At 37.2% G+C, this 23,334-nt stretch overlaps 1 protein-coding gene across 1 annotated transcript; it reads left to right on the forward strand.

Annotated features, from left to right (window-relative positions):
• Window positions 1–2,389: 2,389 nt before the first annotated feature.
• On the forward strand, window positions 2,390–19,266 carry LOC107795458 (histone acetyltransferase HAC1). Its single transcript, XM_016618101.2, is given in 20 exon segments — window positions 2,390–2,648; window positions 3,140–3,482; window positions 5,003–5,111; window positions 5,218–5,488; window positions 5,588–6,088; window positions 6,193–6,296; window positions 6,369–6,735; window positions 6,882–8,011; window positions 11,222–11,518; window positions 11,691–11,969; window positions 12,642–12,770; window positions 14,000–14,200; window positions 14,294–14,436; window positions 14,593–14,905; window positions 15,157–15,296; window positions 16,113–16,191; window positions 16,271–16,636; window positions 16,638–16,661; window positions 17,317–17,534; window positions 18,575–19,266. Coding segments are annotated over 19 exon segments (4,977 nt in total). The 5' UTR covers window positions 2,390–2,648; window positions 3,140–3,291; the 3' UTR covers window positions 18,690–19,266.
• The last annotated feature ends 4,068 nt before the right edge of the window (window positions 19,267–23,334 follow it).

Consider the following 23,334-nt stretch of genomic DNA (forward strand, 5'->3'; position numbering starts at 1 on the left):
GGACTTCCCCTCATTTCTAGTGCTATTGGTGAGCTCCGCTTTTGTTCGTGGAATACTCCTTTTAGTCGTCATTATTTAGCTATTTATTTGTTTACTTAGATATTTGGCCAGGAAATCATGTTCTGTGCAGTGCGTCAGTTTATCAGTAGAGGCTTCATAGACACAGTCGGTGGGTCAAGATTCAGGTGTTTTTGGATAATAACTTTGCAACATTTAAGTGGTTACTACGAATAAAGTGTTAAAGTTGGTTTATTTTAGATATTTAAATTAATTAAAAGTACTTGGTTAAAGTATTGCCTTGTTGCATATAAAGTTTGAAGTTACAAAATATTTGATAAGTGCAGATGGTTCGCTCGGTCAAGTTTAGTGATCGGGTGTCGGTCACGGCTTGTTCAGAAGTTGGGTCGTGACATTAGCCTTGTTACTTGTTAGTAAGTTGCATAAAATTACTTGAGCTCCATTGAAAATTTTCAACTAGTAGTTTTAAGAAGAGAAATTTTCAGAAACCACTATTGTTTAATGGTTGTTAACTTCCTATAGCTACCATATACATAATTACTTTATATAACTACTATTTAGTTATTACGGTAGTGTATTCGTTGTATTCACGTTACTGCATTCAATAATACAGTAGCAAAAATTACCTAAAAATATGGGAGTCCAGCTGTACGCGACTATATTCACATGTATTTACGCCATGTATTCATGAATACAGTAACGATAATCACCTTAAAAATAGGTCTGTCCAGCTGTCTAATAACAAAAATAACATCAATTAGCGTGATACACTCCTAATATAACTCAACAAAATCAATTCTAACACGCCTCATTATCAACCCAATTTATTAGAATGATTTTTCAGATGGTAAACACCAAAAATAGAGCATTGTATATTCAACTTCAACATAACATAATCTGCAAAGCTTCATAGATTCAGTCAATTTCTTTTTTCTGATATAGTTCGAGATTTTGATTTGACCGTCATTGATAGGAATTTTTGCTGCCCGGCATTAATACAAGTATTTACAGAATATTTAGTAATTCGATTTACTAGATGGCAAGTTTAATAGTGCTAATTCGTCATTCTGGGAAGTGAAATAATAAAAATTATTATGTCAATTATTCGACTGAGGGGATATTGATAAAGGAGTATGCTTCGTACAATGATTTAGTTGCTTCATTGTATACAAAATACAATACATACAAAATAGTGAATACATGAATATAGAACTCAGACATGAATACATCAAAATACATTACTTTAATTGTTTTTAATGTAAGTTGTTTATGAGTTCTACACATAAATACATACACACACACACACACACACACACACACACTATATATATATATATATATATATATATATATATATATATATATATATATATATATATATATATATATTTTATTTTATTACAAAATACAGTACATACAAAATAATGAATACATGAATACAGAACTCAGACATGAATACATAAAATAACTTTGAGTTATGACAATAATGATAGAATTGTTGGTGTATTTAAAATTGTTGCTTTATGAACTCAAATACATATAAATACATGTAAATACAAACAATGAAAATCACTGTACAAACTAAAATCAGTGTATGCGGACTCAAATACATATAAATACATCTAATTTTTGTACAGAAACTTGAAGAACATTATGAACTGTGATTTTTTCGATGATTTCTCATATTGATCTTGTTTCATAGGGTCATTGCGTATTTTTGTTCGCCTTTCAACTTTTATGGTTGTTCATGAACCTGCAAATACAGGTTCCTCTTGAGTGATTCGCAAATCGAAAGATGACCCATCAAAATTGAGTGCTTTAGTGGGTATACCTCGTGTAACCCTCTTTGGAGTTGTTGAATCAGTCATTGAAGACGAAATTTGAAGTTTTTTGCTGAAAACCCAATAATGGTGAAAATTAAAAAAGAAAAGAGTGAAGAGAAAAAGAAGAAGCATGAACCACGACTAAAAACTTTAATACTTATCACGAATATTTGGAGCAAAAACGTTGAACGTGAGAGAGAATCGTGCTTTAACAATTAGCACAATTTTGCTGTGAGAGAGAGATCGTGAAGAGACAAGGAAGAATTATTTTGCTGAGATAGAATAACCGAAAGAAAGAGAGAGAAAAAACAGGATTAGCTTTTTTAACACCTTAACGGTATTATATACCATAAATACCTATTTCGCTATAAAAAATAAAATAAAAAGTAGCTAAAATTTCCTTTTAAGAATAGTTTATTCTTTATCTTTAAAATGAAATTACATCTAAGATGGAGAAATTGTGCATGTTCTCTTAAGACAAGAAAAAGAAAAGGCAAAAATGGCAACGGTTAAATTACTTTTATACCCCTGATATACACGAGCCATCCGTACTCCAAAGCTTTCCAATTCCACCCTTTGACTCTATCGTCTCCCGATTCTCAAGTCTCCTTTGGGTTCTCGACATCAGCCATCACCGCTCCTCATCGTAACCACGGCCAGTCAACCTACCACCTCCACCCCACATCCGCTAACTCCTCCCATCGCCGTCGATCTCCAAGCCTCCTCATTTGACTACCCATAAGCTCTCCTCTCTCATCTCCGCCAGCGGCTGCTGCTTTCGACATTAAAAATCTAATCGAATTCCAGGTGAATTTTCGGTAACGTTTTATGAATTTATGAAGATTCAATACCTTGATGTTCTAATGTAATCAATTAGGTGTTTGGATTTATGCTCATGTTTGAGTTGCTTGTTAATTTCTATATTCGAAGCTGATTTTAGCTAGCTCAAAAAAATTGGGGCTTTTCTTATCCTCACTGAGAAACACGCTCTTTTAGTCTGTTCATGTATTTTTTTTCTCTTAATTTGTTAATTTCTCCCCACCTTAAAAATTACAACAAGGATTTTTCACATTGATTGTGTTTAATTTGCTAGCTTCTTTTTGATAGTGAGCATTGCTGATGTAGTTTAAACTTGTACGGGTGTATTATGGTAATGTTGATTGTCCTGTTGTCAATAATCTAAAGCAGATTGCTTGATTATTCTCTCCTTCCTCACTTACCTCGTTTACTTGTATGTGCAATGACCAACGGGTAGACCACTCCTTAACTTGATTTTCTTGGCATTGTTTTGACTGCAGCATTACAGATACCGTGAGCGTATTTTCAGGCGAAATGGTTGGATGAGTATGTGCTCACTCAGCTAACAAAGTGCGGGATTCTCATCTATTTAATGGAATGCTAATAGGCTGTGCTATGAAGTACATGTTTTTTGGAAGGATACAAGATAAAAATGAATTTGCAGCATATGTCAGGGCAGATCTCTGGACAGGTTCCAAATCAAAGTGGCACTTCTCTGCCTGGGCTACCCCAGCAGAGCGGAAATCCTTTCTCTATGCAGATGCAAAATCCCATTATCCATAATAACATGCCAAATATGGAGCCCGAGTTCTCCAAAGCGCGGATATTTATATCAAATAAGATGTAAGAAAGTATGTTCTTTGTATCCATTAAAATGTTTCAGAGGTGCTTCCTTCCTTCCATTATTCTTTTGCTTTTGTCTGGGAGGGGTGTGGGAGTTGGGTGGTGTAGATAAACTGAAGTAAAAATCCATTAATGACTAATTTATCAACACTGTGAAAATTACAACCAACAACAGTCCCAGTATATCCCAACATGTGGGGTATGGGGAGGATAGTGTGTACGTATACCTTACCCTTACCTAGTGAAGGTAGAGAAAGCTGAAAATTAATTTATCAAATTCGATGAGCCATATTGGATAACTATCTATCCTTCACTTTTGGAACAAAATATTGTTTTGCTGTAGAATATGACAGGAAGTCATATGAGAATAAGGTTTGTTCTATAAACTGTGTTGTGTCTGCGTTGTAGGAATTCAATGTCATTTGTAGGTCCTTGGTCATTTTACAGCCTAGTCTTTTCCATGTATTGCCTCTCGATTGTGGTAAATCATGTTGATTCTTAGGCATTTAACATAATATAATACTTACAGAACCTCTAGTCTTAGAAAACCCTTTTAAGACAATTTATCGAATACTTGAATGAAATGTGACCGAGTAGCGCAGAAGACAAAGGAGGCATCATTGATTGTTAAACTGATATGATACGTATTCATTTGCTCGGCTCCCCGCTATGACTCTCCTTCTCAGTTACTTTACGTTTTGAGAGGTGCCTCAGTGCAAGCTGTTCTTTGAGGTTAGTGTAAAAACTTGTTACAAGTCGATTGTTGGTTACGAGATCCTTCTAGGGTGCATCTTTTACTACAGAATGGTGGAGTATGGTGTTTCCTATTTAAATACAACAATGAAAGAAGGATTAAGGAGAGAACTTTGAGGCACTGTTCATGAACCACTTAAATTTGCAGAGGGGCATCTGGTACAGATTTACTATCTGTTTTTCTGCTTGCATGCGAGATATGTTGATATATGGATTTTAAGAGGTTCTATTGTAATGCAAGTCATTCGACGTTTACTATGCTGATGGTATGGTCAGCCCCTTTTGGTGAATATTAATTTTTGCACACGACTATCATTGATCAGTTTATTTTTTCCCTTTTTTTACTATTATTGGCTGATAACATGCATGGAAGTGCATATAATTTGGTGGGCAGATATTTTCTGTGCCCCAAAGCAAAGAGCTTTTATTTTCTTATATTATTTGTGTGCTTTTGATGACTCTATGATTCATTTAGTGGGCAGATATTTTCTGTGTGCCAAGTGAAGAGTTTTATTATCTTGAATTATTTGGCTGCTTTTGATGACTCTGCTATTCATTGGTCCAGACAGCCTATTGGTTCATTAATTTCATGTTTCCTCTGCTAAGCTTATTCCAATAGATGCTTGCTTCTTATGTTGTTCATAATCTTTCTTCTAAACTCGCTTAAAATCTTTAACCACTATTTATGAAATTGATTCTACTGCAATCCTGGCAACTTTTATGATGGTAAGAACTGATGAGAGTTTTGCAACCTTGTTGTTTTTCAGCTATGATTATCTCATGCAGCGGCAGCAAGCCCATGAGAAACCTCCGAAGAAGGTTATGGATATAGTTAAACGCCTGGAAGAGGGCTTGTTTAAAAGTGCCTCAACAAAGGTTTGTTATTTTCTGTTCTTTATGTATGTTTTGACGTGTTTCTGCTATGATGAAAAGACATTCTATTTATTTTGCTCATTGACTTAGCACTTTGTCATGCTGTTAGGAGGAGTATTTGAATCTCAACACTTTGGAGAACCGCTTACATGGCCTGATTAAAGGCCTTCGAATGAATAATCATAATCAGCGTGTCTCTCGTGTTAATTCTTCTGGACCCATTGGTACAATGATACCAACTCCGGGTATGGCGCAAGGTGTAAATTCGGCCCTGATTGGAACATCATCTTTTGACAGTTCAATGGCTTCTGGGAGTACCATTGCATCTTCTACTGTCAACTCTGGTAGCTTCTTGCCAATGGCTAATGTTTCTTCCAGTGGTACATTTGTTTCTTCTTTGGTTCTGCACATGGTATAATTATTTTCTAGGCAATTTAGGGATTTATTTTACTTTGCAGTAACGGAACTCATCCTTGCAGGGTGTTTGACAAATGGATATCAACAGCCAACTTCCAATTTCTTGGTCAATTCGGGTGGGAATAATTTGGCACCATCAATGAGTGGACAAAGAATGACAAGTCAAATGATCCCCACTCCTGGGTTTAATACCAACTGTGGTGCTAATCTGAATGGCAACACTAGTGTACAGTCTTCCATGAGTTTGGAATCACCCAGTAGTATTGCTGCATTTTCTAGTGTTGATTCCACAATTGTTTCACAGCCGCTGCAACAAAATCAAAACAGCCGAATACTGCATACAGTTGGCAGCCATGTGGGTGGTGGAATCAGGTCAGGATTGCAGAATAGATCCTATGGACAGACTGGGTCTCTGAATGGGGGACTTGGGATGATTGGGAACAATTTGCACTTATTGAATGGTTCAGGAGCCTCTGAGAGCTATATACCAGCAACCACATATGGGAACTCTCCAAAGTCATTACCGCAGCATTTTGATCAACAGCATCAGCCATTAATGCAAGGTGCCCCCATTCTCAACAAGTACTGATAAAATAACTCCTGCAGTCTGATTGTTTTCAAGCTTCAAATAATATGCGAGTGCTATTTTGTCTTTTTTGTATGACAGGTGATAGATATGGTGTCAATCATGCAGATACATCGGGGTCTGGAAACTTGTGTCTTCCTGTTTCTTCTGTGGGAATGGTCATGAATAATCAAAACCCCCGTGCTGTATCCTTACAGTCCATGTCCAAAATAAACTCTCCTTTGATTACCAATCAATCAAACTTGACTGCCTCTCAGCAGATGCCAAATATAAAGGTTCAACCAGTTGATCAGTCAGCGAAGATGAACTTTCAGTCCCAGCATTCACTGGGAGATAACCATTTATCTTCCTATCAGCATCAACATTGTCAACAGCCGCCTCAGCAGTTCCAGGAGCAACGTCAATTTGTTCAACCTCAACAGAAGCTGCAAAGTCAGCAGCACCAACTTTTGTCAAGGAGCAATACTTTTGCTCAAGCTCAGCTACCTTCTGATCTTGGTATTCGGGTAAAGTCTGAGCCTGGAAATCATGATGAAGCCCAACATTCTCGGGTCAATACTGAGCAATTTCAGTTTTCTAACATAAATCAGTTTCAGTCAAATTCAGTTGAAGACCATTCTAAAGGTACTCAGTTGCTCCCTCCTCTGTCTAGGTTATTCGTTTGTCAGTGTCTCAGCCTTCAGAACAAATGCAGCAATTATTGAATTCGCAACAGTTTGTTACTGATTCTAAGAGTTGTTTCAACTTTTTTTCTAATGGGGTTCATTCAGATGCAGTATTTCAGGGTCAATGGTATTCCACATCGCAAGATGGGAGTCAAATACCAGGTAGCTTCTCAAATAAGCAAAATGCACAGGAGGAATTGTGTCAGAGAACTTCCAGGAAGGATGAAGCTTATCCAAATAATCTGTCTACTGAGGGATCTCCGGTTAGTCAACCTTTTGGTAGTAGAGCAGTTGCCACCAATAACTCGAGCAGCTCCATCTGCAGATCTAATAATCTTCCTCGTGAACGACAATATTTCAATCAGCAGAGGTGGCTATTGTTTTTGATTCATGCACGTGGATGTTCTGCTCCTGAAGGGAAATGTCCAGAGCAGAATTGCATAAAAGCTCAAAAACTAGTGAAGCATATGGAAGGATGCAGTAACTTTGACTGTAAATATCCTCGTTGTCCTACAACGAGGGTCTTAATTAACCACTACAGACGGTGCAGAGATCTAAGCTGTCCTGTTTGTATTCCTGTCAGGAAATTTGTACACGCACAACAAAAAGTTGCTCGTCCTGGCTGTAATTCTGATATGCCCAATCCTCCTAATGGTACTTGTAGATCCTATGATGCTGGTGAAATTGCTTCCAGGTTGACTGCCAAGCTGAGTTCGGTGTCGGCTCAAACAGAAGATTTGCAGCCTTCTCTTAAGCGTACGAAGATTGAGCCACCTTCTCAATCTCTCATCTTGGAAACAGAAAATCGTTTTATGCCAGTTTCCGCCTGTGAGTCTCTTGTTACCCAAAATGCCCACCTCGTTGAACAGCATGGCAATGCTGTCGCAATGAAATCTGAAGTTACTGACATAATGATAGAAATTCCTGCAAATGCTGTGCAAGTCAGTCCCGGGAGTATAGATATACGAACGGATAATTTGGATGATACCTGCATTCAAAAACCTGTTCTTGATTCTGCTGTATCAAGTAGTGCAGCTTCTCTTGTGAAACAGGGAAATATTAAGACTGAAAAGGACATGGATCAGCCTAAACAGGAAATTACATCAGCAACCTGTGAAAGCACAAGTGGATCCAAGTCTGGGAAACCTACAATAAAGGGTGTGTCAATGACTGAATTATTCACCCCAGAGCAAGTCCGAGAACACATTATTGGTCTGAGGCGATGGGTTGGCCAGGTCTGTCTTTCGCGCTATTGTTAGTTGTTGAGGGTGGGGATCCCGTTGTTTTAGTCATGAGTTCTGCTATACACATTTGCATCATATTTTTCAAAATGAGTTGGTGATTGATGTTTTAAATCCTTTCGTAATAACAGCTTTTTAATGAGTATTAGTCAAAATCATGGTGTTGGGGACCTCCCTTAGAAGACCAATGGTGATTGCATAAAAGACTAGACGCATACATGTTTCGAGAAATTTGTAATGATTCTAAACTTGGAGAACTTCTTCAGAGTTATGCGAGCTAGCAGAACAGCAATACACTTTTAATCATTTCATCCCAATGCAATAACTAGGTACATGCAAAACTCAATTTTATGAAACCTTGAACGCGTAAGTTATGCATTCATGGTTTATTAACTGAGCTTTGCATGTACCTAGTTATTGCATTGAGATGAAATGACTAAAAATGTATTGGCTGTTCTGCTTGCTGAGTCATAAAATAATTTCCTAAACATATCGCCTCTAGCTGAGTTTTCTATGAAGAAGATACACCCTCAAAGTAGTATAGTTAGGGGTAATGATTGCTTTAGAAAATGGGTGGTGGTTGCTTAAAAGACTAGATCTATACATGTTTTGAGAAACTGGTAGCAATTCTAATCTTGGCCAAGTTTTCCAGAGTTATGCATTCATGGTTTATTCGTTATTTTTTTTCCATACACCTAGTTATTGTAGTGAGATAAAATGACTTCCAAAATTATTTGTTGTTCTGCTTGTTGATTCTTAAAATATTTTCCTTATATATCGCCCTCCATCTGAATTTTCTTTCAAGAAGATACACCCTCAAAGTAATATAGCATTAGTTTTGATATATGTAGCTGAGAAACAATGATTAGGAGTGTTTGTTTTTATGCACTCCTCTTTGTAATTATGGGCGACTTCACAGTTTTTGTGAAGTCTATATATTAATATACAAATATGTTACCTTCTTGATTTATTTTTTTAAATGTTATTTGCTGTCTAGTATGTGTAAGCCGGAAGTAGCGAATTATAATCCTTCAGGAGGTAAGGTTAGGACCTAAGGAATACAAGGTCTATGTATTTATAGTTGATGAGAAATGATACACCTACTCTTACGAGGACACTTACTGCTGTTTTAATTCTTAAATGAGTCTTCCTTGTACCGTTATCAAAAAGAAAAAAAATCTTAAATGAGTCTTTCACCCTCTTAGAAACTTCAGAAGACAATCAAAACAACAACAACAAATCCAGTGTAATCCCATAAATGGGGTCGTGGGAGAGTAGTGTGTACGCAGACCTTACCCCTATCTTATAAAGGTAGAGAGGCTGTTTCCGATAGACCCTCGGCTCAAGGAACAGTGGAGATAAGATAAAGCAACCAAGTAGCAAACAATGATAACAACAATGTAATATGGTAACGAGCGCGAATGACACAACATGTAATAATAAAGAACCATGATAAGATAATACAAAAATAATCCTAGTACTACTGGTAAGCCTAGGAGGAACACACTACTATCAGTCAACTTACAACCCTAATCCTCGACCTCCACACCTTCCTATCGTGAGTCACATTCTCGGTAAGCTGAAGCAACGACATGTCCTGCCTAATTATCTCTCCCAAATACTTCTTAGGCCTACCCCTTCCCTTCCTCAGACTCGCCATGAACAACCCCTCACACCTCCTGATCGGAGCATCTATGTTTCTCTTCTTCACATACCCAAACCATCTCAACCTCGATTCCCGCAACTTGTCCTCTACAGATGCTACTCCTACCTTGTCCCTAATAACTTCATTCCTAATCCTGTCCTTCTTGGTATGTCCACACATCCATCTTAACATCCTCATTTCAGCTACTTTCATTTTCTGGACATGGGACTTCTTAACGGGCCAGTACTCAACCCCATACAACATAGTCGGTCTAACCACCACTCCGTAGAACTTGCCCTTAAGTCCAGGTGGCACATTCTTATCACACAAAACCCCCGAGGCTAGCCGCCATCTCATCCACCTCGCTCCAATACGATGAGTAACATCCTCGTCGATCTCCCCGTTGCCTTGAATAATAGACCCAAGATACTTGAAACTATCTCTTTTGGGGATGACCTGAGTACCAATCTTCATTTCCACTTCTTCATACATCCCATCGCTGAACGTGCACTCTAAGTACTCAGTTTTTGACCTACTAAACTTGAAACCTTTAGACTCCAGCGTCTGTCTCCAAACTTCCAACCTGGCGTTAACTCCGCCACGCGTCTCGTCAATCAGAACTATGTCATCAACAAATAGCATACACCATGGCACTTCCCCTTGTATGTGTCGCGTCAGAACATCTAACGCTAAGGCAAACAAAAACGGGCTAAGAGCCGATCCCTGATGTAACTCTATCTCCACTCGGAAATGATCCGAGTCTCCTTTTGCAGTCCTCACCCGAATATTCGCTCCCTCGTACATGTCCTTAATCACCCTAATGTACGCCACCGGGACACCGCTAACCTCCATACATCTCCATAAAACTTCTTTCAGGACTTTATCATAGGCCTTCTCTAGATCCAAGAATACCATATGCAAGTCCTTCTTCCTCTCCCTGTACTGATCCACCAATCTCCTCACAAGGTGAATGGCTTTTGTAGTAGACCGTCCCGGTATAAATCCGAACTGGTTCTCGGAAATAGTAACACTACGTCGCACCCTTCTCTCCACCACCTTCTCCCAAACTTTCATAGTATGACTCAGCAGCTTGATACCCCTATAGTTGTTATAGTCCTGGATATCATATTTGTTTTTATACAATGGGATCATTAAACTCCACCGCTAGTCTTCGGGCATCTTCTTCGTCCTGAAAATGACATTAAACAAACCAGTAAGCCACTCCAAGCCTTCACGGCCCACTTCTTTCCAAAATTCCACAGGGATCTCGTCCGGCCCAGTTGCCTTACCTCCGCTCATCTTCCACATAGCCCACTCAACCTCCTCGCTCCTAATACGCCTACAAAACCCAAAATCCCTCTGACTCCTTGAGTTTTCCAACTCACCTAGCACGATCAAAACCTCATTTTTTAAATTTACTTTTCATTAAGGACGTGGTAGGAAACATATCTGCGTTATCAGTATCTGTGGCATATATTCTACTGACATTTTTGGTTTATTTTCTGATCGGTATGTGTTATCATTTCATGGAATGATATTTTGTTTTTTTTCCTTCACAGAGCAAAGCAAAAGCAGAAAAAAATCAAGCTATGGAACATTCCATGAGTGAAAATTCATGTCAATTATGTGCAGTTGAGAAGCTAAATTTCGAACCTCCGCCTATATATTGTACTCCTTGTGGTGCTCGTATTAAACGAAATGCAATGTATTATACGATTGGAACTGGTGATACTCGACACTACTTCTGCATTCCATGCTATAATGAGGCTCGTGGAGACACCATTGTTGTTGATGGAACCACTATTCCGAAGGCGAGGATGGAGAAAAAGAAAAATGATGAGGAAACTGAAGAATGGGTATTTGTGTCTCACTTTTTAGGATTTACTTCAGAATATCTTATTATTGAAGAAATAAAATTGAAAATCCAGCTCTATACACTTTTTCGGCAGTACACAATGTTTCTCTTGTTCTGAATTTTGACTAGTTTTATTATATTTGTTAAATCTTAAAAGTTTCTGCTTTGTGCAGTGGGTTCAATGTGATAAGTGTGAAGCTTGGCAACATCAGATTTGTGCATTGTTCAATGGTAGGAGAAATGATGGTGGGCAAGCTGAGTATACCTGTCCAAATTGCTATATTATAGAGGTTGAAAGAGGTGAGCGTAAGCCCTTACCACAAAGTGCTGTTCTTGGAGCAAAAGATCTGCCTCGTACAATTCTCAGTGACCATATTGAGCAACGATTAGTTAAGCGTTTGAAGCACGAAAGGCAGGAGAGAGCAAGACGTGAAGGAAAAAGTTATGATGAGGTAAGTCAATTTGCTTGAGTTTGAACGCTACAGCCCACGTGTTAGAAGTTTCATGATTTTAATAAGAGAGCGTGATATATTTATACTGGTGGACACCGAATGCATCGTTGTGATAGATAAATGGGCATATAGTTTTGATTGACAGTCGTCAATCAAGGGGGTGCCTCCTCTGTATAGTAAAGTCGAAAACAGCTCTAAGATAGATGTCATGCTATGAGAAAAGTTGGTACGTCTAAACATTGTAAAACTCACACTAGTCTCTGTGGTGGATGCTGCATTCACTAATTTTAACCAGTATAGTTATTTACACTTAAGTCCAGAGTATGGAACAGCTTGCTAAAGAAATGTGACATAGAAGTAAGTATCTTGTCTTCTGATTTTTCAGTTATAATGTGTTTCCTTATCTTTGGAAAACCTCATATGCGTGTTCAATCTTAGAAAATATTAAGTACTGAGATAAATATTAGCTTTGATGTCATAATCCCCGTATGGAGATAAATTAGCTTGTGGATTGAACTGTTTCGATTGCTTAAACTTTTTCATTATAAAGTAAAGAAACATTTTGGAAGATATCTTATTTGGATGTTTCTTCCAAGTTCTGTTTATTGATATTTTTGTCAGTAAATGTTTACTTATGCATTTCTACTTCTGCTTGTGTTGTCGATTTAACAGGTTCCTGGTGCTGAAGGGCTTGTTGTAAGGATTGTGTCATCAGTGGACAAAAAGTTGGAAGTGAAATCAAGGTTTCTCGAGATCTTTCAAGAAGAGAATTATCCGCCGGAGTTCCCATATAAATCAAAGGTACGTTTCTACCCTTTTTTGTTTACTGCAAATCAGAGTTGTTTGGTTCTGAAAAGGAACATATTCACAAAATTAGACACAAATTGAAAGGTTGGTATGTGTTTGTTGTTTGAAACAAACCAAAGCAAGCCAAACTTGTTTCTGCACTAGGCGCATACTTTTTAATATTACCTTGAGCTCTCCTTTTTTCCTGAGTATTCTTTTCCAATTTCACATTTTCTTTCTTATGATTATGTTATGATTTTTTAGAATTCATTTAATCTTATGTTATATTCACCAAATTGTGGAGTAATTATTTTTCACTCTGTTTTTTTTCTAAATATATATTCTTATATTGATATAGTAAATGCTTTTGTATTAAATTAATGCATGTTGTTTCAAGGATAGTAGTAAAATATTCACATACTAAAAGGGGTTTGGTTGAAAGTTTATATAATAATAGGTTACTATTCTAGTTTTATGAGTTCAGGAAACATCTCGCACTGCCACAAGTGTTTCCAATAACAGTGATTGAAACACATTGTGTTGCACTAAATGTTTTAGAAATATTTGTAACAAGTTTCTCTGAAAAACTATCCGACCATCACTTAATTGTTGTGGACATTTTGGTTCCAAGGATTGAAATGAATTTGAGATGTGTTTATACCAGATATTCATACGTTAGAAATAGATCTAATCAGTTGGTACAGAACGGATTATTGGTTTGTGAGACATTGTTTTTGATAAATTATTGGTGTGAGACATCTCTATAACATGCACGCCATTATGTGTTCCTCGTGTGCAATAAGAGCCTTATATAGGTAAAAGTTGATGGTATCTTGGCTTGGTTCACTCCATGTTCATTCATTTTGTCCTTCCCTTACGTAAATTATCCCTCCATATCCTTGACCTTTAAAATTGCTTCCAGCGCTGTAGGAAGAGATTATTTGGGGAAGCCTTTTCATCCATAAAGTCTAGTCAATAGTTGGATTGGGAGGTTAGTTTTGACAGTTAGGGGAATAAAACGGTGGACTAATTCAATTCGTTATCAATTAATCAACTACTTGCCAATCAAGTAGTTGAGGACGGCTGGATAAATTCTGCGTAACCATTATGCTCTATTATATTGTCTTAGGATGTTAGGTCAAGCATTAGGTCCTAAGATCTCCGTCTGTCATTTCCTTGCTCATTTCTCTTGCAATTAGGTGATAAGAGTTTTGAGTGCTGAACTAATAAGTTGCATCCTTCAGGTGTTATTGTTATTTCAGAAAATTGAAGGTGTAGAAGTGTGCCTCTTTGGCATGTATGTTCAGGAATTTGGATCTGAATGCGCACAACCAAATCATCGTCGTGTTTATCTCTCGTATCTAGATTCTGTCAAATATTTCAGGCCAGAGATCAAAGCAGTGAGTGGCGAGGCTCTTCGTACATTTGTGTACCATGAAATTTTGGTAATCTTTTTCTGCCATCAGTTTTATATGTTGATTTCTTTATCTTTATTATCGGTTTATATTTGTATTCATGCTATTCTGATCTTATTCCAGATTGGATATTTAGAATATTGCAAAAAGCGTGGTTTCACAAGTTGCTATATATGGGCTTGTCCTCCACTGAAGGGTGAAGATTATATATTATATTGCCACCCGGAAATCCAGAAAACCCCAAAATCTGACAAGCTCAGAGAGTGGTGAGTTTAATAATATTTTTACTTGTTATCAAATTTTAGAAAGTGTCCTTCAGTCGAAACTTTGGTTATCTGTTTTGATGAACTTCTAATGTGGTGAGGTAATATTGCTCCTTTTGGGTACATGTACTTGACTAGGTTCACTTTTTTATATTTCAGGTATTTATCAATGTTAAGAAAAGCTTTGAAGGAAAATATTGTTGTAGATCTCACAAATTTATATGACCATTTCTTCATTTCCACGGGCGAATGTAAAACTAAAGTTACTGCAGCTCGCCTGCCATATTTTGATGGGGACTATTGGCCTGGTGCAGCAGAGGATATGATTTATCAACTTCAACAAGAAGAAGATGGGAGGAAACAACATAAGAAGGGATCTATTAAGAAGACTATATCAAAAAGAGCTCTTAAAGCGTCTGGTCAATCTGATCTTTCTGGAAATGCATCTAAGGATATACTTCTAATGCACAAAGTAATTTTAGCCTTTAAATACTTTTACTCTAGTCTTCTTTCTACTTCCTCTTTGACTGTTTGTTGACTGATTGTTGTTAATATGTTTTGTACTCATCAAAAGATACGTCGCGGTTTATGGCTTGCAGTTCTGAATATATTGCTATTCTCTTATCAAGCACTGATTATTATTTTCCTGTGTTGAAAGCTGATGTACTGTAAATCTTCTTGTGTGCACTTTTGTTTGTCCTCACAAATTTCCACTTGTCACAGCTTGGTGAAACTATTTCTCCAATGAAGGAAGATTTTATTATGGTCCACCTACAGCATGCATGTACTCATTGTTGTATTCTAATGGTGTCCGGAAATCGTTGGGTATGCAATCAATGCAAGAACTTTCAGCTTTGTGACAAGTATGAGTCTCGCCTCTCTCATTTCATTATTGGAGTAGTAAAACTTTTCTGTTCTATACAGAGTCATACTTATTACGCGCTTGAAAGTGAAATACGAATGCCTGATCTTCTCCTCATCTGAAAAGGGGACACAGAAAAAATAAGCAAGACCAAAAGTACTTGGAGAGTCTTTTTTCATGTGTAACAAAAAGTCATTTTCTCTCTTCTCATTTATTATCTGTAGGGACTTTTAATTTATAAGTGACTGCTAAGCTATATTCATGAACCAATATCGCCAAAAACCTTGGGCTTCGTAGTTTTCTTAGTAATGTTAAAGGCACCCTGTGAGTGTTGAAGAAGAAAGGTAAAGAAGTGTAGAATACAGAGTACACAACAAAAGTGAGAAAGAAAAGTTAATGTAGAGAATATCAAAAATCAGATAAGCTATCAGCATTATCCGTCGTTTCTTATTACTCCAGACAAAGAGCAGTCTAAGGTATAACATTTATAGTTTGAGCGCCGATTGTGAACTGAACATAAACAGTAGTTTTCTCAAAGCATGGCAGACCCTTTGAGTTCTCTCATTCTTAATACATGAGCTTGCATATATGTTATTTTGATTGGTACCAAAGTAAGCATTTGGAAGCTTGGTTTCAACCAGTGCCACATTCCTGAGTTTATTTTTATTGGTACATGAACTTGCATATATCTGCAATATAATTTCCCCATTTATGCATGCTGCGCATTGCAGAATAGTCTTAGAATATGACAGCTCGTACGTTCTTGCACAACTTTTTTTTTTTTTTTGTAACAATTAACTGTGCTGCTACTCTTTAGGTGTTATGAAGTTGAGCAGAAACTTGAAGACAGAGAAAGACATCCTATCTATCACAAGGACACACATATACTTTATCCCGTAAGTAGTTTTTTATGTTTTTGTTCTGATAGGTATTGCTATATTGTAGATTTTGTTGATTGAGGAATAACTTTTGCAGAGTGAAATTGAAGTAACTGATGATACCAAGGATAAAGATGAAATTCTTGAGAGCGAGTTTTTTGATACAAGGCAGGCATTTTTGAGTCTTTGTCAAGGAAACCATTACCAATATGATACCCTGCGGCGTGCTAAACATTCCTCAATGATGGTCCTTTACCACCTTCATAATCCGACTGCACCAGCATTTGTGACAACTTGCAATATTTGTCATCTTGACATAGAAGCAGGTCAAGGTTGGCGGTGTGAAGTTTGCCCAGATTATGATGTGTGTAATGCTTGTTATCAGAAGGATGGTGGAATTGATCATCCTCACAAGTTAACTAATCATCCATCCATTGCTGAGCGTGATGCTCAGAATAAAGAAGGCTAGGCAACTACGAGTTCTGCAGGTGCATTCTCCTTGGCTATTAATATTAGTTGTGGTTTTCTGATTTTCTCTGTTACTCAAAACTTTCTCAACTCTTGCTGTGGAGAACCAAAAGATGCCTCCTGTCGGCATGATATGATATTATTTGAGATGTTTAATCTCTCCCAAAGTTATTACATGGAAAACATTGATACTTTTACAGAACACATGATGATATTTCCCCCCTTTTAGTAACATGTTAACTGATGTGCTAAACATGCCTAGAAGTTGCTGAAATTACGAGGTAAAATGTCACAGTAACAAATCCAAATAAAGCCACCTAACTGGTAGTGCTTTAAGGTGTATAATTGTAAAGGTCATTAGCTTATATGATAATATCATCTACTTATGGGAGCCTATTCTTTTTGCACCACGACTACAAGCTCTTGGCATCTGGACTTCAGTTTAAAAACTGTTATGAACTCTCCCTGGAGACAGTATGTATTTTGCTCAGTTCAAAGGTGCCCAATTTCAAATATCAACTTTTTTTCCATTTCATCAAGATAAGCAATTCATAACAGGGTTAGGCATTATCCTCTTGGTTTAATTGTGTAGGAATAACATTCTTGTGACTATGTTTATCTCTTTGTTTATGCTTGACATCTGAAGTCTGAAATGGTTTTCATTTGACTCTGCAGCTTAGGAAGATGCTTGACCTTTTGGTGCATGCTTCTCAATGCCGCTCTTCTCTTTGTCAATATCCAAACTGTCGGAAAGTTAAGGGGCTTTTCCGCCATGGTATACAGTGCAAAGTACGTGCTTCAGGAGGTTGTGTTCTCTGTAAGAAGATGTGGTATCTACTTCAACTTCATGCTCGTGCATGCAAGGAATCTGAGTGTCATGTGCCACGGTGCAGGTCAGTTGGGTTTTTGTTTAATAAAACAAAATTTCATTACTTAGGGGGGGACCAGGGAAGGGTAAAGGGAGTGGGAATCACACTCACACCTATTGTGTGGGAGACTCTCACTGGTACCACTATGCTATAAGCCTTGGTGGTAGGTCAGTTGGCTTTTGCTTTGCAGTATAGGTGTTTGTAATTACTATTTAAAAATAACAATTGATAATATTAATAAACAAGTTATTGAATATTGGACCTGATCTGCAAATTGGATATTCTAATGAAATGGTTCCAAATCAGGCAAGGATCCACGTGGAGGGGCATGGTTCACGCGAATTCATGCACCCTAGAATGTGTATTGCACTGGTTTTTTCCTGGTAATATTACTTACATTAGCATATGGGAACTCATGCTCAAGAGAGCATTTGGTGCAGTGGTGGCTGTGTGCACCTTTGCCCCTAGGTCTAGAGTTCGAATCCCATGCCCCCCATCCTATTGAAAGCCTGTTTTTGTTTCTCCTTTTTCGTTCTTTTCTATTTCTTTTTTTCCCTTTCGTTCTTCTCTTTTTGGTTCACTCTTTGAGTTATTAAATTCCTATTTTTCTGTTTCGAAATTCTAAATTGGTTTTGAATCTTTTCAATTCAAGTTCTCTCTTTCTTCATTTAGCATTCTCCTTTTGAATAGTGTTTGCTATATGGAGCCAAGTATTTGTAACTATAAATAATGATGCTATGATTGACTGTAGCTTGTCAAGTTATTGTCATGGCAAAATTTTATAGTATGAAATTAAATGGTAGCAGTACACCCATCCTCCTGAAATCATGGATACGCCTATGTTCCAAATGGAGTAAAATGGATAGTGAGAATTCATTTAGCCGACTCATCCAGCTTGAGATTCAGGTGGTGGTTGTAATAGTAATAAATAAATAATTTTCAAGAGAAGTAAAATAATTTATAATGTCGCTGCAATCGCCTTGTTTTGGTCCTTTTGTCTATGTTGATGTCAGCCAACTCTTATTCACAACATAAAATTTGCAACTTTATTACCACTCATGCAGAGATTTGAAAGAACATCTTCGGAGGCTGCAACAGCAGTCTGATTCTCGGCGGCGGGCTGCTGTTATGGAAATGATGAGACAGCGTGCTGCGGAGGTTGCCAACAGTGCTGGATGACCATTTTGTTGTACATGTTAATGGACATACAAGGTGTTACTGGTGTGCTTGGAGGTAGGACAGTTGTTGGAAGGAACAGTCTCGTAATGTACAGGAAACTGCTCGCCAACATACAAGCTTGCTCATTGCTGTTAGGCTACTCTAGAAGGTTTTGCTCTTTCTGGTTGACCGTCGCTTAGGCGTTGATTCTTTCACATAGTCATCTCTGGGTTATCTCCATCGTGGACCTATTCTTTCACTTGGCCGTCTTTCTGTTATCTCCATTGTGATGCTTATATCACCGAGTTGCTCTCATCAACAATGCATCTCCGGGAGCGTAGGATGCCAAGCGTCCCTGCCGGTAGCTCATAAGTGATTTTTTATTTTCATTCTGTTGTAATCCAGCAAAAGTCATCGTTTTGAGGGCAAATGTGCCTGTCTTCCTGATTTATTTTATCATGCATTAAACATGCGGAAAGACAACTGTTTTCCTTTTCGTGTGAATAGTTGTCTCATTCTATTCCATGTTCTCATATTTGGAATTAGTCTTGTAGATGTTTTTCTTAATTAAAAAATGGAAAGAAATACTTTACAAGTAGCATAGCAAGTTACTACTCCAAACTGGTGTTACTTGACACGTGGATTTTGCAATAGTGGTCACCAACTGGTTTCTTATGATTAAACTGGATGTCCAGGATGGACTCTATTGTACTTGTTAATGGTTAATACTCTGTACTCTCAGTTTTCATTCCGCATTGACAAAAAAAAAGTCCTGTTGAACATATAACTAAATCGCTTCCAATATATTTCTGGCGTAACAATTAAATTTCGTTATTTGTTGAGCTAAGATTAATATTTTCATAGAGGTGATTGAAATAAAATTCAGAAAAGATTCTTTATAGTACCTCGGTTTCCATGACTATCTCCACATAGCTCTTCGAATTATTTACCCTCAAGAGCCTCAGTAAAGAACCTGGATTTTTCTTGTCCAATGGTATAGTCAACGTCAAGAACCACGCCAGGGCCAAAAGTCGGCACACTGAACTGGGGGAACTGGGGAATTGCACAAATACTAGATTTTGGGACTGATGTTTAAGCCGTGCCCTTAAGTTCAATTTTTTTTTTTTTTTTTTTTTGTAAATTTACTCACATAAGATACAACCTCAAACATACGTGATTGAAATAGCAAAATTTGCGGAAAGTTCGCGGCTGAAATTATAAATTTTGTTTGAAGTTGGGAGGTCTATACATGAATGTACTGCAGACAATAATGACTCGCGTGCAGCAACATCTGACTGAAACTGAAGTACACCTAGTTTTGCCTGCACTTCAGACACACGTGACTCAAGTGCATGAAAAAAATTGGTTACACTTCAGACACTGTGTGTCTTAAGTGCAGTCACTTTTGCACTTAAGAGTTATTACTGAAGTGCAACCAACTTCAGTGATGTGTGTCTAAAGTACAAAGTTTGAATTGAAATTTTTTTCGCCGAGAAAAAGAAACTTATTTTTCGAATCTCAACAATCTAATACATGATTCAACATCCAAATCTACTCCAAATGAGCTTAAATTTGTAATATAAGTTTTAAATATCATAAAAAATAAACCTCAATCATCAGTTTGTCAATACCAAATCAACAATAAATCTAACAAATCCATTTTGCAACAATGGTGATTTGCCAATATTTTCAAGCGTTTCCAACAACACTCATTTGATTTAAAAGTCACGTTTCATATTCGAAATTTAAGACCCACTTCTTTAAAGCATTATACTTCAATTACTATATATTGGAAAATATTATTGTACAACAACTAAAAAGAAGAAAGAAAAAGAGAAAAGAAACGGAAAATAAGCTGTTGTATGAGGTTACCTAATATTGGGTACCAGTTAATTTTTTTGAAAAAATTGGATTGGAGTGACCAAATAGGATACAACGTAAAATTTTTACCATCAAACTAGTAAACCTCTTACCGGTTGAGATCGGTTTCTGGGGCCTTAATGTTAATGATATGGGAGTAAAAATTGCGTGGAATAGCTACTTTTTAAAGTGGTATTTACTTTTTTGAGCAAAAGTAGCCATTAGTCTATTAAAATTAATATGAAAAGACGGTGTTACCCTTTCTTCTATCTTTTTTCCGTCCATGTTCTCTTCCTTGCCGGTCTCTCCGTCTTCCTAGGTATCAAAGTAACAAAAAATAAAGAAAGTAGGGATAGATATCTCGCCTTAGCTTTTATCTCAGAACGCAATTTCTTTTTGGAATGGCTATCCCATAATTAGAACACACGGCTTTTGGATTTAGTATTTCATCCCATATTTCTTTTTCTCTTTGTTTGAATGAGTAGAAGTCCAGAACTTAGAGTTCCAAGTTTAAAAAATAAGGACATGTAGTCTCGAACTTAAAGTTACAAGTTCAAAAGTTAAGGACAGGTAGTCCTAAACTTGGAGTTACAAGCTCAAAAACTAAGGACAAGTAGTCCTTAACTTAGACTTACAAGCTCATAAATTAAGGACAGCTAGTCCTGAATTTACAGTAACAAGCTCATAATTTAAGGACACTTGGTCCTGAACTTAGAGTGCGAAGTTCAAAAATTAAGGACACTTGGTCCTTAACTTAGAGTTACAAGCACAGAAATTAAGGACTGGTAGTCCTTAGCTTAGAGTTACAATCACATAAATTAAGGACAGGTAGTCCTGAACTTCGAGTTCCAAGTTCAAAAGTTAAGGATATGTAGTCCTGAACTTAGAGTTACAAGCTCATAAATTAAGGGCAGATAGTCCTGAACTTAGACTTACAAGCTCATAAATTAAGGACATGTAGTCCTGAACTTAGAGTTATAAGCTCATAAATTAAAGACAGATAGTCCTGAACTTAGACTTACAAGCTCATAAATTAAGGACAGCTAGTCCTGAACTTAGAGTTACAAGCTCATAAATTAAGGACAGATAATCCTGAACTTAGACTTACAAACTCATAAATTAAGGACAGCTAGTCCCGAACTTACAGTAACACGCTCATAAGTTAAGGACACTTGGTCCTGAACTTTATGAGCATAAGAGTATTTTCGTCCGGGCGGGTAAAAGTTTATTAAAGCAGTGGCTAAAGACTAAAAATATTTTAAACAATGGCTTAAAAGTAAATACATGTCTTATTACTGGCTAACTGTACACTTCCCCAGACACTTGTGAGCCGATGAAGAATGTGATAATATTCTATGAGAAATTCAGAAATAGCCATTGTTTGAACTGGCAGCGAAATTAAAACAATTAAAATTTAATCATTTTTAATACGGAATAATACTTGGATAAAATACCCGCTTCTCCATCTTTTCCGCTTTTTACGAGGAGTTTGAAGAAATATATGAATAAGCTTTGAATGTTTAGCTTCTAGCTTGCACGACATGAAGGATACTTGAGTAGTTTAGTCTATTTCTATCTCCTAGCAGTACAGTCACATATACATCGATCATATTAGAGAGAGACACACACGGCTTAGAGCTACAGTCCAGCTTAGTGCGCAATGTCTGAAATTAAAGTGAAATTTGGACAATGGTTTTTTCCAGTATATATCTGCAACTGAAGGAACGAATTTGGCACCTTGAATAACCTTTTCCACACGAAATTAGCCGTGACATGAAGTGCACTAATGTTAGTTATCAGTGAACAAATGCATAAACCAGTAGTGGGCGACGAGCCAAGCCTAGTCGGCATCAGAAAATCCAACTAAATTTTATCAGGACGTTACGTTACTGAAATTCTTAACCCAAAGTCAGTCGTTCCTGAGACATAACGAAGCACACGTTTTACACTAGCCCAATGGACTTCTGCATAAATTGACAAAGGAGATTCACGACTTGGGATATCTCTGGCCTGATAAGAGTTAGGTACTGAAGGGACCCAACAACACTTTTGTATTCTGATAAGACTCATGAAGATCGTGCTTCTGTGAAACAAGAGTGGCTATAGCTATAGCGGAGGTCATCTTGGTGCGCTAAAACATATCAAGGTTATATTTTGCTTGACTCAAAACAAGACAAACTAGACGCACACATCAAGGCGTTCTTCCAACGAGCAAAGGCAATCGCTCAAGAAAGGGGATTTAGCCACGGCAAATGCGATGCAGCGAAAGACGCTGCGGATGTGGGACCAGTCCCTAAATAAAATAAACAATTAGAAAAAAGGAATAAGAAAAGAAAGAGATGTGATTGGTTGAAATAAAGGCTAGTGGGCGGCTGTAAACTTGGACGGTGGAACCAAATGTCGTAACCAATTTGCAATCCTGCAAATTGGCAAGTAGGCTACATAATAGATTTTGATTGGTTTTGGTGAGCATTTGTTCAACTATAAATAGGGAGGATGTTGCCTCATTTCAATCACACCATAACAAAGAGAAGCAATGGAAGTTAGAGAGAGTAATCCACAGATTGTAGTCTATGAGATAAATAGTGAGTGTCGGTAATATTATAGTGATGTATTTTAAATAAAGAGTGTTATTTCTTTCAAAATTGTAATAATCTCTTGACACTACTAAGTTGTAATATTATAGTGGTAATATTGCTCAGCTCGGGTATTGTATTTACCTCGTTAAAAAAGTTTGTGTCATTGTTACTCTTTTGTGTTATTATTATTTTTCGTGGATATTATATTTGGGCGAGATTATTATTTT

This window comes from Nicotiana tabacum, chromosome 9, assembly GCF_000715075.1.
Source record: "Nicotiana tabacum cultivar K326 chromosome 9, ASM71507v2, whole genome shotgun sequence".
Taxonomy (NCBI): domain Eukaryota; kingdom Viridiplantae; phylum Streptophyta; class Magnoliopsida; order Solanales; family Solanaceae; genus Nicotiana; species Nicotiana tabacum.